Source organism: Pseudopipra pipra, chromosome 5 (assembly GCF_036250125.1).
Source record: "Pseudopipra pipra isolate bDixPip1 chromosome 5, bDixPip1.hap1, whole genome shotgun sequence".
Classification (NCBI taxonomy): domain Eukaryota; kingdom Metazoa; phylum Chordata; class Aves; order Passeriformes; family Pipridae; genus Pseudopipra; species Pseudopipra pipra.
Window position 1 is genome coordinate 42,888,530 of NC_087553.1, and position 18,995 is coordinate 42,907,524.

Sequence of the window (18,995 nt, forward strand, 5' to 3'; positions counted from 1 at the left end):
ATGTGCCTGTGTGGGCATACCTCTGCTGAGTAGAAAATTCTTTATCTAAATCCAGACAAATTATATCTACTTCATTTCTTTGTCTGAAAAATCAGTTATCAAAAAAACTGTCAAGTTAGTCTGGCACAAGCTACCCTTGGTAACACTGCTACAGTTTATCTTATATTCTATTTACTTCCCTGTCTATAATCTATCTTTTTTCTTCAAAGCCTCCAAAGCTCTTGCAAACTGAAGAGGTCAGAATATTAGGCTTACACTTGTCCAGATAATTTTCATCCTTGCTATTAAGTATGGGCACTTCAGTTGCCATTCTCCACTAATATTTGATGCTTTCTGTGCCTTGATGGATTTGGAGGCTTATTTCTGCAACTGCAGTGGCCTTTATGAAATCACAGTACACCTAGTGATTCAGGTCTCAGTGAGACTTTTTGTTCAAAGCCCAGTGCACAGTTATCCTTTTTTTTCAAGTTAAGCTTTTGATTGGTTAGTGAGATATGAATAAAGAAAATAATCATCTGCAGGAGGATCACGTATAAGATATAAGCAAATACTACTGCCGTGATGATTAAGTGAATAGCTAGTACCCCCTGCAACTTAAAGCTCCCTTAAGCATAGAAACTGGGAGAGAAATAGCTTAAAGTGGCATAATAATATCAGAGGGAATGATGAAACTTGAAACCTAAGTACCCTCTAATTCTGAACACTTAACAGTCAGAATTTATTTCACAAGGGTGTAGGACATCACTGGGCAGATTAAAGATATTAGAATGTCTTAGATGTTTAAATATTCTGTAATGTTTTATGTTAGCATTTAAAACCACAATGAATGGCACGTGTTCATCTAATGCTAGATTTATATTTTCATAAATACATAGAAGTATAGAATCTAACCCCCCAAAAAATTCATGACATTTTCTTTCTCTGTACTGAGTAATGTGTCAGCATCAATATTCTTCAGGTGAACACTCTTTAGCTGGTCTTAATGAAATGACTAAGAAAGAAATTTAATATATACACAGTTAAATACTTCTGTATTGTTTGAGTTGAAACTGGCTAGGAGGGCTGTGCATTTCTTATTTACTCTTTCTTTGTTTTCTTTATTGCTTTCAGTTAGGTATTGCATTGGAAAATTAATGAAGGTGAAAATTACGATCAACTGTGTCTACAAAGAACTGGGTTAATCTGGAAACAGGGGAGATTAACACTGATAGCAGTTTAGAGGGAAGACCATTTATCGGTTTCATGTAACTTTTCAAGGTGATATCATCACAACCATATATACTCTTTTGGAAGAAATAAGTTTTCTCCACCATCTCTCAGTGTTTCTAGCCGGGAGATTGAATGCAGCTAGGTGGCTAAAGTATTTTATACCTCTGATAATTTGAGCATTCATGCTTATCAGATTTAGCAAACAATAATATATATGTAAATTTCACATCCAAGTGCTATGAGACTGTTGGCAAATGTAATTACCTGTATGTGCATCTGTCTACAGTTTCCCTCTCCTGGGAAACTAATTGAAGAATGTAAATAAGAATGGTTTTTAGTTTATTGCATGTTTTCATATATTCCATAACTTTTTATTTTCCAGATACTTGAGACATTTTCTTTTCTTGAAACTGTCTCTTCTTATAAAAACTCACTCAATAGTCAGTTTTCAAGAACTCATGTTGCATACATATATTTCTGGCAAAGTATGTGCTAAAATTTAAGTATGTGCTTAAGTTACACTGATTTAAATAGAAGACAAGCGTGGGCATGCATATCAATCATATGCTTAAATACTTTTGGCAAGAAGATTTCATTTGCCTCAGTGTCTTAAGTCTTAGCACAGTAGCCTTTCAAAAGTCATCTTTATGGCATTAAAGCCTAAAATTCTTCAATCTGCTTCCACTGTTAAACTTCAGCTGAAAGGAACAGTGGCAACATTACTGTATTGGTCTGCCTACAGTGCTTTAACTGTTTCTGAATATTTCTCAATAGTGGGGCTAAGCTCTCTGTTGGTACTTATTCTGGCTATTGAAAGATCCACACTAGTAAACAACAATTTTTGGAAAAAAGAACCAACAAAACTGACCCCTTTTGCTTTGCATGCAGAGATTTCCTACGTTTCTCCTACTTGAGGCTGGCATGCTTTGCTAGGCTAAATGCCTATTGTCTTTCTTTCCTTGCCAATCTTGATCAAAGAAAGTAGCTTGTGAGAACAGGTCCGTGTTTGTCCCTCAGCTTCATTTCAGAATTGAACTTTTTTTTTGTGTCTGTTATAGGCCGTGATGTATGAAGCAGAAGGGAGATTGATTTTCACAATCTACCTTGTACCTGAAGTAACAAGAGTGGCAAATTACTTGTTCACTGAGCAAACATGACAGGAATGTCACAGAGGGAATTTATATATATGCAAATGCACAGGGGTCACATCGGTGTTACTTTTGCAAAGTGACCTTATTCACCAGAGGGGCATTTTTAAATCTGCACTAGCCTACACAGGAAAGGCTAAATAAAACTGCAAATACCTGCATTGTGTGGGATGTAGAAACTAACACAACTAATAACTAATGTAAGATTCAACACAGTACAGAACATAATTTAACTGGCTGCATTATTTCTGTACAAGAGATTTGGGGTCTCAAGTGATTTCTACTACTCATTTAGGCTTTCTCTGAAGTAGCAAATAAAATATTTGTCATAAAAAGAAAAGTAAGAGGATGTGGGACTAATTTTCTATCAGGTTTTTGTCTCAAGCATTTTGTCATGATACAGTAGAGAAATGGGCTTCTGTGCCTCTTTATGAACACTTGCATTCACAGGGTGTATGTGTTTGCAAAAGGAAAATGGATCTTACTGACAGTGAAAGTTTCCAAATATGTAAAGCAGGAATGAATGAATTTTGAACAGCTTCACAGAAGCTGATGTTTGTAAAGAAAAGAAAGATAAGGAGCAACAGAGAAAAATGCAGTTACTCCTAGGAACAGATGAGAATTTTATTTGTATATAAGCTTTTAAAGGAAGAATGAAAGCTATTATTTCCTTACAGTTTTTTTCTCCTTGACAATAAAGATTAGATGTGTTTGCGCTTCACCTAAAATCAGAAAGCAAGGCAATTTAGCACTGACCATACAATATAAGGTATTTCCCATGTGATTCTCCTCTAAGTCTGAGCTGTTGGAAAGGTGGCTGATCTCAAGCCCAGAAGCAAAGAAGGAAGAAAATAGAAACTCAAAAGCTTATGGGTGCTACACTGAAAATACATATCTGTGCATGGCATTTTCAGTACAGCCAAATGGTTGGACCACATCTGCTGTTGAGAGGGAGCTGACAGTGAGGTGGAGCAGTCATGAGGAGAGCCTGTGCAACCTAGGAGTATATTCACAGTTTGCTGCTCTTGAGCCACAGAGGCTGAGGAGAAGGATTTCTGCTGACATGGCAACTCGTGGACCTTCTCTGCAGCATCACATGTGGTTTCACCCTGAGAAAAAAACTCCTGCAGTTTTTTGTCACTAATCACCAAAACAGTCTATTCTTGAGTACATGATACCAGATTGGTGATGGTCTTATGAAGTGTGCTTCAAGGAAATGGAATTTTAGGGAGGAAAAGCAACAAATTCTATGAATTTATTCCATGTGTTATGGTGTTAGCGAAGAGCTGGGCACAGCAGAGCCATCTCACACTCAAACACTGCCTGTCTGAATTATGTGGGTGACATCTTTTTGTGATATTTTGAATGAGTCCCTGAACCAGAAAAGGAGCTATCTTTCTTTTTTCCTTGCCTCAAAGCACATTGAGAATTGAACTCAAACACGGCAACCTTTCATGTCCTCTTCTGTGTGAAAGTGCTGAGAATTCCTTGAGTTTATTTCCAATATACTGAGGTTTGAAACTGAAATTTTTTTTTGTGCATAAAGCTTGTATTTTTGTGTAAAATGGATTTTTAAATGTAGGCTTTTCTATAGCATGGCTATTCTCCGTTTGGATCAGCTTTGGCTTATGTGGCATTATTGAAGGCTGTATGGATCACAGTGAGGGAGAGGTTCTGCAGAAAGAAAGGTAAACAGAAGACAAAAATGTCTCAAAGTGAAAACCTTTCAAGTTAATAGCTATAGTTTGTCTGTGGAGCTCTGCATCGGCTCTAGCAAAAGCTCATTTTAGAGCTCATTTATTCTAACACAGCCAGTTATGTTAGCGTAATAACAGTACTGTAATGGACTCAATTTTATTTCCTGGATGCACTTGCTTGACATGGATCAGGGTTGCAAGAGGCCAGTAGTTATGTTTCAGAGCTGAGGTCAAATGATATCTAGTTTCAGTGTCTACTCAGTGCTATATCATGGGCTGTTTTGCAAATGCACAAAAAATAACCAGCATCAGAGTTTCTGAGCCCAGGTGTTAATGCATGCACTCAGATACTGAGCATATCTTATGGCCTCTCCTTCATTACTAGCTATTGGCCTGCTTTGCTGATGAAGTGCGTGCATCCCAGCCATTCAGCTTCTTGTAGTACAAACCCTTCAATTTTTATTTCTAGGCCTGTATTGCTACAGGCCCCTGTGTGTAGCAAAACTGCTGAGAACAGGGTGCTTCATACCTTGTTTGTGCTTATGCAGCCTCTTGTCTGTCCTTGGATTGACCACTGTGAGCAGACAATGCACACAACTACAGGTCTAGGTCTAGGATTATGCAGCATAATTAGTTTGAAGCTTAACATAATCTTCCAGCTTTTTCTATTTGAGCTGCTGTATGTTATGAATGCTTTATCTGCTCAGATTTTTTTTGGTACTTCTGCTGGTGGCCTCTGAACCATTAGTCTCAAGCTAGAACTGCTACTTGCACTGACTTTTCTGTTAATTATGCCTATTATGGGACTACTATTAGAAAAAGTTTAGATTTTTGTCCTTCTAAAGGTGAATACCACAGATAACTAGTGCAGAATAATGTAATAGGCTTGTGGTACAAAAATGGTGTATTGTTTTTCTCATGATTGGAAAACCTGGCAATGGCACTGAGTCCAGATTTTCAATATTAAAGCTGAAACCCTTCCCTTACTTTGCAGAAAACATTCTTTTCTCACTCAGACCTGGCTTACTCCTCTTGGGTGTTCTGGGCTGTGTGCAGAGCTTTGTATCTTCTCTCTGCCATCCTTCCAGAGGGGCTGCTGTTCACAGGCAGATAGGCTGGTTTTCTCTCTTTCCATTGCTGGTCCTGTTTTTCCTTCTACATTTGTATTTTCTGATGTGCATTTGCTGCCAGTCACGCAGCACAGTGAGTGAATCTGGCATCAGCAGAATAGAGGAAGAAACAGTGTTAGAGTCAACCTTGCTTTAATGGTGCAAATCCCACTGGATTTTGAGCAGTGCCATGTAGGTGAGGAAGAAAGATTTGATTTTAATGAGAGATGTCTTGGAACCAGCTGCATAACAGGTGCAGTATGAGAATCCAGAGTGAAAGAGTTAATTCATATTCTTTTCACAGAGATAGCTGTGAAAGGGCATATGCTGAATATGCATTCCAATTTCATTTTTTTGGTTCTTATTTACAGTGGCAAATAATGTATTTCCCTTTAGCTTTGAGTGTTTCATAAACCTGGAGCTGATGATGAATATGCAGTTTACACTCCAAAGTCACTGGAATCAGTGCAAGAAGGCAGAGCTTGGTGTGGTTCACAGCACACTATGACTTCCCCTGTGATTATTAATCAGTCAGGCTTTCAGAGGCACGTGCACCATCCTAGCTGCAGTACTTGCTTACTCCTCTCTCCTTTTGCTATCTGAACCTCTGGAAAACACACTGTGGATGTGTTACTTCTGTCAAAGAATGCTGAGTTCTTTGTTGCTTTGAATTCAGGTTTAAAAGGGTTTGGTGCACTTTTCAGTGGGTTCTTAATTTGAGTAATTGTGTTTTCTTACACAGAGCCTGATGTGGAAACTTAGAGGTGCTTAATAAGATCTCATCAATCTCCTGGAGAGCAAGATTGGCAGATTTGGGTGAAGTGGTCTGGTTTCAAGTCTGGAAATCATGACTGGAGTTTTGACATGTGTGCTGCCTTATCAGCACATGGTGTTCTATTAGAAAGAAATTTGTTCAGAGGAAAGGAATTGTTTTAAAGGAATGGAAAATGATTTGGGACTTTGAACACACTACTGATTAATTCTGTATTAGAGCAGTCTGCATTTCATGTAGTTATGATTGCCCAAGATGGCATTGTACATGAAGAGAGCAAAACAGATGTGCTTGAATTTCTTTAGGTTTCTTATGAATGTAATAGGAAACAAATGTGCAACCATACTGAAGCAATGCATTTTTTCTGCTCAGAAAGGCAACCTAGTTCCACAGCAACAATTTTGTTCAAGTGGTCAAATTTTCAGCTTTTCTAGTATAAGTGGTTTGAAATAGACATCATTGTCCTATTGACCTATCAGCAGAAACATGATCATCGTGCGGAGCTGTTTCTTAGCCAGCTCCCTAGGGTTCTTCTACAGAGAATGAAGTGAGAGGGATTCATTATTATACCTCTTCCCACTCTCTGCACAACTGGAGCCTACATCCCTGAACTTGTCTTTTTGGCAGGTAGGAGGGGATTTTGACTTTGGAGGAAGTTACTGAAAGATAGTAAAGTCGTGTTATCTTGTGCTTGAACCACCATGGTTGCTTGCTGTCACAGTGAAAACATCATTGAGCGAGATGAGGGGAGGTGTGTGAAGTTTCTCTTGGCGCAGTAAATCAAACCTTTTCATTACCCAAAGGTAGACAGGAGAGAGACTGGTGAATCTGCCCTTCTTGAGTTCATGTTTCCGAACCATTCATGTCTTCCTAACAGGATTTCTCTGTGGGAGGATTGGTACATGTACTAGACTGTTCAAATCTGTTAGTGCCTTGTTACTTGTGCGCACAATTCAAAAAGAGCCGCAATCCCAAAAGTTAAAAAGACCACAGTATGGTCAGAAAGAACCACATTGACCATGACCGGCCCCAGACACAGTAGTGAAACTGTTCTGTTTATCAAAACCTGCTCATAGCTGCATGGATTCATCCTTACCACCAGCCTTGGAGTCTGCTGTGGTTATGAACAATGCTTGTACCTTGAGAGAAATGATGATGATGTTGAATTCGCCTAGTACTGACTAGGGTGAAGGAATGCTGGCAGACCAGTGAGGGAGGTTATACTACTGCTCTATTTGGTATACCTCATTTAGAGCTAAACAGAATTTAAGACTTGAGGGTTGTCAGCCAGACACTCATAAAAACTTAGTCAATTCTCCCTGAATTAAGCCAAAATTGTCTTTTAAAAAAGTCTTAAGATAATATTTATTTTTGTGTATGTTTGTTTTCAGGATGAATAAGAGATACTTACAGAAAGCAACAAAAGGAAAACTGCTAATAATAATATTTGTTGTAACGCTGTGGGGGAAATTAGCATCTGGGGCAAATCATCATAAAGGTAAGAAATTCTTTTCTGTTCTATTATACTTTTGTATCTGTGGACTCTATCAACAAATTCAAAAGTGTCTAGTCTATGTGACCTTTTTCACTTACATATATTTGTGTCTTCTGATATTGGTTCACTAATCAGTACCAAAGAAGGAGAGTTTTCAGTAGATAGACTTTTATTAATTTATTGAGAATTTAAGTACTTCAGTGCCATTTTCAGCATTCTCTGACTTTAGGTCATTTTGTAATGATAGTACAGTTGAAAATATGCTAAAGAAAGGGTGGTAAAGTAAAAAATCAAATAATGAATACTGCTTATCTCATAAAAATAGTCAGCAGATAGGTATGCTGCAAATGAATTCCTGGAATGGACCCTAGAAAGAAACAAGTTTTAGTAACATTTATGATGCGACTGTTTGCAGTTATCTGTCAAGGCTAACTTCATGGATAATGTGTGCTGAATGTGATGGTTTCATCACCAAGAAAAGACCGTTGCTTTGCAGTGTTGTCTGACTTCTATGCTTCACTCCTAACACTGGACCAGGAACTGTGGTAGCTTGTGACGGTGTGAGATTTCTTTCCTCTTGGTCGTTCCAACCCTTAATATGTATACACACCAGCATAAGCTGTGATGGTTTATAGAAGCTTGTAAAAAGGTTTCTTTTTGTGTGTGTGTGTTTCTGTAAATCCTATGCAAGGAGTGAGCTCTCTGGATTCACATACTAATGTCTTCTTACAGGCTGATATAACTTGAAATGTAATCTGCAGTATAATATGATTTTGAACTCCATTTCTCATCATCATATACTGTCTGTTCATCCGCTTATACAAGATCAGAATAAACTCTTAACAACTTGGATAAAGTAAGAATGGAACATGATCAGTACCAAGACCTAAGGAGTTAAATCCAGGAAAAGGATTCCAAAAACACCAGTCAGTTAATTCTGTGTGTTTGTGTACATTTTATAATGTTCACTCTGATTATAGGATTTCATGGGCAGGTATTTTTATATAGCAGGTATTTTCTGTTGTGTGAGGACATCTTTCTTCAAAATACCTCAGTGATTAAGGACTTCAGGTTGCAGAGACACTGTCTGCAAAGTCTTGTGCAAGTTGTAATTTGGCTGCAGACAAAACAGATTCTGATGTGGTCCTGCAGGCCACCAAAGTTGGACATCATGCCAGATAACAACTGTGCTGACACCCTTTGCTCAGCCTTTGTTCCCCCTCCAAACTGGAATATGGATTTGTGCTGTGGCTTCCCGGTTTAGTTGCCTATTGGAAAAGAGCCAAGATATCTTAGCCTGGATTTAGAATTCTTTGTCTTTGATTATCTTTCTTTAAAAATCAAAAAGCCCATATACAGACCATTTTGGTTTCATACACAAGGACTGGTCAAGCTGTGTTTGCTTCAATTGAATCCAAACTTTTCCAAAGTGTGCTTGTGACTCTTTTTGAAAATCTGATGAGTAAAACCTATCACCAAGTATTTCACAGAAACAAATTATGATCCTAAGGACAATTTGAGGAATTAGTGCTTCATAATTGAGAATAAAATGATCCACCACCAATTTTAGCTTTTCTGTGCAAGGGAAACCCCAGCAGAACTACACTATTAATTATCTGGACAGTATTTAGCATTTAAGCCTCAGCCTTAGAACAGAAATAACTTAAGAAATATTTAACTTAATCTTTTTGGATAAAAAAATAAATACGTGCTTAAGCCCCCCTGCAAAATCAGATTATTAGCTGTAGGGACTTCTTACATTCCTGCAAGTTAACAAAAAGTTTCTTTTTCTTTAATTTGTAATTTTTCATGCCTACAACAAAATATATGAATAAATCTTGAAGGGAAAAATAATAGTAAGAAGTATGACTTGAGTGTTTAATTTGGAAAAGCAGCTATTGAACATGTTCGGTTTCTTTTGGAAAGAAAAAATATTCAGATTTTTTGAGCCAAATATTTTGGCTTGTGGATTTAGTAAATCAGCTTCACTCACTGCATATGGGGTATTTTTTAAAAAGCACAAATCAGAGCTATGTAGCTCAAATACCATTGATTTCCAAAGATACTGGGAGTTTAACTTCCTGTCATGTCATAGAAAATCTTCCCCCCTACTCTCATGGCAGAAACAGAGCTAAGGTACATTCAAGGAGAACTTGACTGTGTTTACCAATATCCTCTGAATACTGAGAAATGTGTGAGTTTCATCAGCACTAATTATCCCTAGCATCATTAATCTTCATTTTTAGAAATCTTTACTAACATATTGACAAGACAAACCCCAATGACTTTGAAGAAGCCCCTACAATTTCAAAAATCAATAATCTGCATTTCAAAAAAATCTTTACTTTCCGATAGTCTTGCTCATATTATGCATTAGTTGCACTAACTCTCAAACCCATCTCTTTTTCAGAAGGCAATTGTAAAAGAAAAGAAAAAGAAGAAAAATACAATCAGTGCGTGAAAAATGGTTTAATGAGCATTCTGCTCTCCAGGCAGACTTCAGGAAGAATATAGACAGATGACTCTGACAGGCTATCTCTGGGCTTGTTGCACTTATTTCAGGGATATGGCACAAATGAGAACTCCCAAGTCAGCAGAAAGAAAACCAGAGGCCGAGGCATGGCATGGGGAACCAGGCTCTGAGGTCCAGTTGAGCAACCCATCAGGGCTACAAACTAAGATTTCAGATTACATCTTTTCAGTGTGTTGTGGGTGCCAACTTTTTCTTGAGAAGTCAGATTTGAAGACACTTCTGCTTCCATTATCTAGGCTGATTGCTGAAGTTTCATCATTCTGAACAGAAAGTCCAAGAGCTAAAAAAGGTAAACACTCAGTGTTTAAAACAACACAAAGCTCACTTTTTTTCTGCATAGAGACTTATGAGTTCTCCTGTATAATTCCTGGCTGTGCACGTTCTTACATTCCATTTATCTTCTGTAAAAAAACCTCAATAAGGCTGCTTTTTCTTTCTCGTTTTGCTGAGGACCCTGATACGAGGTGATGGGTGTCTCACTCAAGCACACGCACACATGAGTCAGCTCGCAGTACCAGATCAATTTGTGCTGCAGTAGCTACGTATGAGAAGAGAGGTATATCAATCTCCAAAAGGATGTTGTCAAAATTATGAGTCTAAAAACTGATAAAGACTGATCCTGATCCTCCTACTCATTTCTAGCCCTTGGAAAACAAACCTGTGCAAACACACAATGTGTGCTGGCACATATGGCAGGCAGGCATCAGTTCAGCATCACTTCGTTTGCTATTTCTGTTATAGGGAGGATGAATTGATTTGGTGACCATTGTATCACAGCCCTTGTTTAAGGCTTCAAGTGTTGGATCCTTTTGAGAAAGAAATATACTGATAGCCCATTACAAGCACTCTTTTGTAGACAAAAGCCTGCTGTGACACAATTTCTACCCTAAAACTAAAAACTTTTTCAAAATTTATATTTCTGTAACTTTTTGATTACTAAGTTTTTTTGTATGGATAATACAATAAAATATCCTAACTAAATTAAGAGTTCTTTTGAATCTAAGCATAGTTTAATATTTCTCAAAATACAAACCAATACATTTTTTATTAATTTTAAATCCTTGGGGAAACAAAAGTTTAAAAAGTTTTTATTTAAAAATATAACTAATCATGAATGCTTACATGCCAGAAGGAACTTGTTATGAAACCAGAAAACACTCCAGGTAGATAAATAAAGTAATTGAGTATTTTTGGACTTAATAGATAAAAAGTCATGATAATTTATTTTCATTTTAAAAAAAGTCACTCAGAAGTTGAACTTATTCATCTGATGCCTATCATATGGTTAAAATAAGCTAAACCATCGTTTGCTGCTCCTACTTGTCTGCGAATTTGCACTAAATTAGAAGTCTGAGGGAATGTCTTTTTATTTGCAAGGAGATAATGAATCTTGGTTTCTCCTTGCAGAGGAGTAGCTGTTCTGAAACCCAGCTGAGCTGCAACCGAAGCCACTTACCAGCAGGCGGCTCCAGTGATCCGACTGCTGCCCTGCTTGACTCCCTGCACACACCATACTCACACAGATAGACAAGGTTTCGTTACCTCCTCAGGCCTAGGATTCCCTGGGTATCTTATTCTCTTTGGATATCTCAGAATTTTAGATTGCTCTGGAAGAGCTTTTAAGCCTTATGCCAGATTTGTCATGTTTTCAGAAAAATGAGCTGAAAGGTGGCAAGCCTTGAACAAGTCTCCATACAGTCTAACATATGTCCCCCTGTGTGTATCTTTGAGAATGTAACTTTTTAGGGGAAGAAATCTCGTAGTAGCGAACAAATTTAATAAAATGTGATATCATAGTTCAGTGTGGGCAGTAGTACACCTGGTTCTGGGGGGCAACTGGAAGCCCTCACAAACAGATGGGGTGCTGCAAGTTTGTTCTTTTGGCTTCTACCATTCAGCAGGGCTCTCTTAGCAAGTGCAGTAATGCTAACATTGCACTGAATCAGCATGTGACAGGCTCTGCCTGACCCCTAGGGCTTTTTTTTTTTACTGATTTGTACCGTAGAGAGAGAATATAGCACTTTCCTAAAAGCTATGTGTATGTGGTCCCTCAATGCCCTCATGTCTGTTTTATGCACAAGGGGTGAAATTCACTGGTGATAAGAACAGCTGTTTACATGGTTTATTAGGTCATTTATGTAATATTTGCTGCAACCTCATATTTGTGGTTCTTTTGTATCACTAAGACAGTGCAAGGGAGTTGAGGCGTGCTGGTGAATCTTGTGCAATGCTTTCCAAACCCTTAGTGTTGTGAATCATGCCTCAAAGATACCATTGTTCGTCTGACCATTGTAATAGATTTTGTCCTAGTGAAACTTTCTCCTTACAGTTATTGACTGACTGATATTCATCTAGTCACTTATTTGTAACTATTTGCTCTACATATAGTTACATGTTCAGATGTCAGCATATAAAACCCACTACTGGCTTGCGGTCCCTGGACTTCCAGAACAAAACTTTATTATCAAAATTACTGTATATTATGGATGTGAGTAAATGTACCTTGAAGTTTACTAAAGACTTCACTTTTCTAAGTGGACATGCTTCTGAACACTGATGGTTAATTCTGCTTATTTCTCCTCCTCATTTGCTGTTTGTATGTTTAAATCTGAAGCAGTAGTGCAGAAGATATTGTTCTTCTTGTGGAGACTGCCTGCTTTAGACCCCATGAAACTATCTTGAGTGGTTTAGGAGAAAGCCTCCAGAGCTGAGATGACTGTTGAAGAGACAAAGAATAGCCTTTTGAGGTGAAAGAAAGGGGCTTAAGGAGTCAGATGTGACTGAGTTGAGGGGTTCTTCTCTGAGGGCAGACTAGGAAGGGAGAATCCATCCCAGCAGGGGAAGATTTCTTTATAAGCGCTTTTATTTCTATTCATCTTTACTCAGCACCACTGATTTTTCTCTGTTTCAAAATATCTTTGTGTTTAGTTATTAATAATGACTTTGAATTATTAGTCCTGCTGAGGTTTTAGGATACTCTGTAAGAAAAGGTCCACCACAGACTGACTTTGGTCTCACTGCATTTTGTATGAAAGATCATACCAAAGGTTCTTGAGCATTATATTAACTGGAACATTGCAGAATATATGCAGCTGGTTGTCCTCCTAGGAGTCACACTGGAGGTTGCAGTCGTTCAGAAGGCCTGTATCAGCCCCTTATTCTGGTGTCTTGTTATTGCATTAAGACTGTGCAAGTTCCTGGCAAAAATGCTCTGAAGCTTGGGTAAATACCTACAACGTACTGCAGTGAAATATTGCTGTCTAGTTTACTTTATTCAGGAATATTAGGGAATTGCCTATAATTGAGATCTATATTCACAGCATTTTGAGACTCAGTGTCTGGATAAGAATAGCCTTAACTGTTACATGGGAGACCTCGGAAGTATTTGAATCTTTGTTTTTCTGTAGAAGTTCCTTCATCATGAAGTTATAGGGGTTTAGTAGGAATATACATTTTTTCTTTCTGTTGAGGATTTGACAGAGTGTAGAAGAAAACATTCGTTATGCAGAAATAGAGGGTGTTTGTATTCAATTTTAAAAACAGTAGGTATCTTCAGTGCACAGAACAGAAATCAGATATGTCCAGCTAAGTAACCACTAGATAGCCATGTGCTCCCTCTTGTTCTTTTTTCCTGAATGAGCCTGATTGAAGGTAATGTCATTCTTTGGGGACATAAGATAATGGGTTTGAACTCCTTCGAGCTAAAAAGGGCACCAAATGCAGATCTCCACTTCCATGATATGGGCCCTAATATAAAGGGTAAGTGGATACAGTATTGTTTTTCCCTTGGTTCACACTTTTTTGAAGTACTTCTACTACAGCATTTGGTGAGGGATCTGACCTTGTGGGTAAATTGTGTATGTTTAACATGCACCTTCTGGTTGTGTGGACCTGTCAAAGGATATAGGAGTTGTTCTGCATATTACCAGGTTCTTTATTGGAATTAGAAGAAAAATACCTAAGATTTAAATGAGGGAATTTGAAAGCATGCAGAGATGTGTGTGGATGCCTTAGGAGCTACCAGGTGAAGCTGGAAGATGTCAATAGGGTCTGTAAAAATATTAGATGGAGACATCCACCCATCTATTGTTAATCTGTCAGTCCTGTTTCATCAAACTCTTTTGTCATATTTGCTGTCTCAAAAAATGGACAATCTTATCTCTTGTGGAAGTTTTGCCCAGAGACAGATTCTTTTAAATGAGAATGCTTTGTGTGCAACTTTTGCTAACTTAATTCTAAATGTAATTAATGTTTAAATATAGAAACAAAGGAAGATAATAGTTATTTTAGCAGACATGGGGAAGAAAGATATTAGGTGTTCTTATCTAGCTTGGGCATTATTTGAAAGTTTCAGTCATATCAGGATCTGAACCCAATCCCAGTATTGCCATTTGCTTGAAGATAAAATTGAACAGTCAGTCAAACACTTTCATATCAGTATCTGCCACTGCAATCTAAAATGTTAATACCATATCTGTTAGAATTCAGCAGATAATATTCCTTGGCCTTCTGCCAAGGTAAAGAGGAAAAAATTTTCTCCGATTGCCAAGATGCCAGTAGTTCTGATGGTTCACTGGAACATGGGTGCAGAAATCATCACAATAGCAGAGTTACTCCTATCTCTTCTCTGTGCTGCCAGTTTATAGTGGTTTTCTGTGGCTGGGTTTTGGTAGTGGGGTGGGGGGGGAGCTACATGTGTATCTTCTGTTAGAAGGTACTAGAATCTTCCCCTGTCCCGTGGAGCCAATGCCAGCTGGCTCCAGGACGGACTTGTGCCACTGGCCAAGGCCGAGCCAATTAGGAGTGATAGTAATGCCTCTGTGATAACATATTTAAGAAAAGAAGACTGTTGCACAGAAGGAATTCCAGCCAGGGAAGAGCGGACTGAGAACATGGGAACAACAGCGTAGACACCAAGGTCTGTGCAGAAGGAGGGGCGGGAGGTGCTCCAGGCACCGGAGCTGAGGTCCTGCAGTCCATGGTGCAGACCATGGTGGAGCAGCTGTGCCCCTGCAGCCCATGGAGGACCATCGGGGTGCAGAGACCCACCTGCAGCCCATGGAGGAGCCCATGCTGGAGCAGGTGCATGCGTGAAGGAGGCTGTGACCCTGTGGGAGGCTCAGGATAGAGCAGGGTGACTGTTTAGTGACTTGGAGACTCCTATCATACACCATGGAGCAGGATGCTATACCACAGCAGGAAATTGCAGCTGCCTGTGCCTACTTCCCAGAGCTTTCCCCTTTGCTGGAAACATTTTTACTCATTGACTATATTGATTACACTGTCTTTGAAGAAGTAAATATCAGATGAGTTTACACAAATAAACCTTTTGAGGAAATTTCATTCTCTGTCTCTTTATATAAATACTTAATGCTGATAACAAGAGTCTACTGAATTACTCTGAAAATGTGAATCTTTCTGTGCAGGAAAGCTCTGATGTACCTTATGGTTGAAGGTTCCAGCCTTGGAATTTGACATGAATTGTAGAAGAGCTATATCTGGGTATTCTTATGGCTTTGGCACTGATGGTATATTGTACAGTCATGACTAGTATGAATTTTATGTTCAAGACCATGAAATCAGCTTTCTGTGGTGGAGAGACCAAGCAGATTTTTCTCCACTATTATAACAACTTCATTTTTCCCTGTCCTTTTCCTTGGAGAATTGCTCATAAAATTTTAATAGCATCTGGTACTATCAAACAAAAATATAATTGAAATGAAAATCTGAACAGTTTACATTTTCCTTTACATTATGGTTTCTCCAGATTCAACATTTTAAGATCATGTCATTTTTATAGGTCAGATATAATGGGTCAATATCACATTATAATTACAGTCTGATCCTTAACAGTATCTGTGTGGAACTAGATGATCTTTAAGGTCCCTTACAACCCAAACCATTCAATCCAGATGTGTAAAATTAATATAATGGCATGATTAGGACCAATTCCTTCTTCAAAATCTAGATCTGGTTTCATGTAGGGATGACATATATCCTAGTGTCAGTCTTAAAGTTTTTTGCACTGTCTCTTGGGCTTTCCAACATACATCCCATACATCCAACATACCTTCCATATGTGCAGCGATAACTGTCCCATATGTTTGCAGATACCTACTGCACACCTCCATAATCTGACTCAGGGGTATTTCACATATTCAGGTTGTGTGTTTTGTGCCTGAAAAAGCACATCCCATTTCTATAACATTCAGGGCATATATTAATCTAACTTTCATCTGTGTTAATTTTCTGCTGATGGTGTCTAAAGACTGTGCCCTTCTCTCTTGACACTCTTCACTGAATTTACTCTACAGCAGTGTTAAGTAATTGCTAGTACAATGTCATATTCTAGAACAGTTGTTCTTTAGTCATACAGGTGCCAAGAAAATGTTCAGAAACAGTCAACTTATTCTGAGGAAGAACAGTAGAAAAATACTTTCTTTGTTTTCCTTCTGAACACAAAATTTTAGTTCTGTTCTTTTGGGGGGGGGGGGCTGAGGGAATTTACCATTTTAAAGCTCACTGGGGCAGTCTTTCACTGCAGTAGAGATTTAGAATCATAGAATCAGAGAATTATTTAGATTGGAAAAGACCTTTAAGATCATCAAGTCCAACCTAAAAGACTCAATGTAAATTTGTAAACGGTTCTCATAGTTTTAGAAAATAAGAGAGTTGATCTAAGCTGCACAAACCAACGGCTCCAAAGCAACAGAGTCTTTGTGCATGCATATGTGCACAGAGGTATGACAGACCTGAATGAAAGAAGAAAATGCAAGGTCATCACTGTTAAATTAGCTTACATGGACCATTTTCATGTTTTTTTAAGTGCTTGTCATTTATTTATGGAAGTTTCAGAAAATACTAGGTGCTTTTCAAACCTAACTGAAAACTCGGGGAATTTTCCACAATATCCAGTTTTAGGCATCCCTCCTAAGTGCTCTGGAAAACCTTTCAGCTCATTCTTTTCAAAAGGTGGGAACTCAAACTTTCAGGGTTGGTGTGAATACTTCCCTGAATTGATATAGCAAATAGTTTACAACCTGTTGGAAAACTTCTGGAACTATTGGAAAGTCTCTTAGCTGGAGGACTTGGGTGTTGTTGACTATGGATGTTGTTCTATCTGCCTAGGAACTCATCTCCTGTGTCAGAACCATAATGTCTGAATAAAATTGTAAAATTTTATTTTATTTCTAGTGTTCAAATGGAGTCTCATGTTGCAGTTCAGAAGCCAGTGAAATTTGGTCTATGACAGATTCATTTATATCTGCATATCATTCTGCAAATGTCATTCTGTTTTTCTAAAACCTGGATTTTGCATTTTTTCCATTTCTTCTTGTTGAGCTAACATACACAGAATCAGAGAATGGCTGGGGTTGGAAGAGACCTCAGGACATCATCTAGTCCAATCTCCCTGCTAAAGCAGGTTCACCTATAGCAGGTTGCACAGAATCATGTCCGGGCAGGTTTTGAATATCTCCAGAGAAGGACACTCCAGAGCCCTGCTGGGCAGCCTCTTCCAGTTACTGTCACCCTTACAGTAAAGCAGGTTTTTGTCGTATTCAGATAGAATTTTCTGTGTTTCAGTTTTTGCTTGTTGTCCCTTGTCCTGTCTCTGGGCACCACTGAACAGAGTCTGGCCCCATTCTCTTGACACCTTCCCTGTATGCCATGTGTGCATGCAGAGAAATTCTGAAAGAATTCTTAAATTTGCAAAGGAATAATACTGAAATTTTGATCTTCCCTTTGGGATTGTGAAAGTACTATTTCAGTGTGACCAAGAAACACCCACTTCTCCACTTAGATGGGAGGAAAGCTGTGGCATAAGTACGGGAGCATAGAGGCTGGCTTTGGGGTTCAGATGATAGGAAGCAGGAAAATCATAAAAGAGCAGTCTGCTTTGTGCAGCTCTCTTTTACCAGACTGAGCAAGAATTCTGTCTGTAATGATGAGGAGGCTGAGGCAGGAGCTGCCAAGTCTGTCTTGTTCTTTTTTCCCCATAGATTTGTATAACTCTTGTACTCAAATTGTTCTCAAGCAAATGCAGTAGACTTGGAATTCTTTTTGCAAAGTACTTCTGGCTTCAATATCAAGTGCCCTTGAATGACTGAAGTATAAAGCTGAATGAGTGGGTTATTTTGGGTGAATGCAGAGCTGCAGAAAGGATATGCGTAAGAAAAAGTGTTCTGTTAAGACCAGCACAAATCTTGGGTGCATTGTGCCATTGTATTTTTAGGTGCAAGTTATTAGAGTTGCTTCAGCTGAGTCTGCGCTCCAGAACCATGTATGAGGGGAGAGCTGTCTGAGTGGCTGGGAAGGTCAGAATTGTTCTGGATCCAGAATTTGAACCCAAGACTATGTATGTGTCAGATGAGAGGGGAGCAAGGACGAAGTGGTTAAGCCTGTAATTCAATCTCAGTGACTAGAACTAATCACAGAAAAGGCTGAAACGATCATTAGATTCCTTCAGTGAGCTGGAAGACTAAGGAAAACCAAAGTTAAGTTTTAAAAATAAGACAGCAGAAAGTATTGTACCAAGGAAAAACAAAATGAAAATATTTCTGAGGTAAAATACTTATTTAAAACTTTGCTCAGTTTTGTTCTGTTATATAAATATGGTACCAATAGAAAAAAAATAATTACTGGTGCTGAACTTTCATCTAAGATGCATTGGCATGTGTCAGATTAACTGGAAATTTTGTGAAATGGAACCCAGAAGGTGTGCTAACTGCTACACACCACAGAGTGGAAAGTAAATATATTTCCAGTGAGTGAATATTGAGAAAATAAGCATCTGGAAGAAATGGGAATTTTGGCTTCTTAATTGCCTCATTCACCCCAGAACATCTGCCAGAGATATTAAGAGCAGATATAACTATATCTGAGAGATGTAAACTTAAATAAGGAAGGAGGAAAAGTAATTTTGTGCCATCTTGTTACACTGATGCACACTGTACATACGAAGGCTGGGTAAATATTTTTTTTCCTTCTAGTTTTGGTTAAAAATCATCTTAAGGGAATTAAAATACTGTTTC

General features: G+C 38.4%; 1 protein-coding gene across 4 annotated transcripts in view; it reads left to right on the forward strand.

Annotated features, from left to right (window-relative positions):
• Positions 1 to 18,995, forward strand: part of TAFA2 (TAFA chemokine like family member 2) — a 178,306-nt gene that overhangs the window by 107,080 nt on the left and 52,231 nt on the right. For all 4 annotated transcript variants that reach the window (XR_010430797.1, XR_010430798.1, XR_010430799.1 and 1 more), the window contains one exon: positions 7,327 to 7,433. Coding sequence is in view for 1 of the 4 variants with exons in the window: in XM_064655813.1 (XP_064511883.1) it covers positions 7,327 to 7,433 (107 nt within the window). In the remaining 3 variants the exon portion in view is untranslated. The remainder of the gene's footprint in view (positions 1 to 7,326; positions 7,434 to 18,995) is intronic.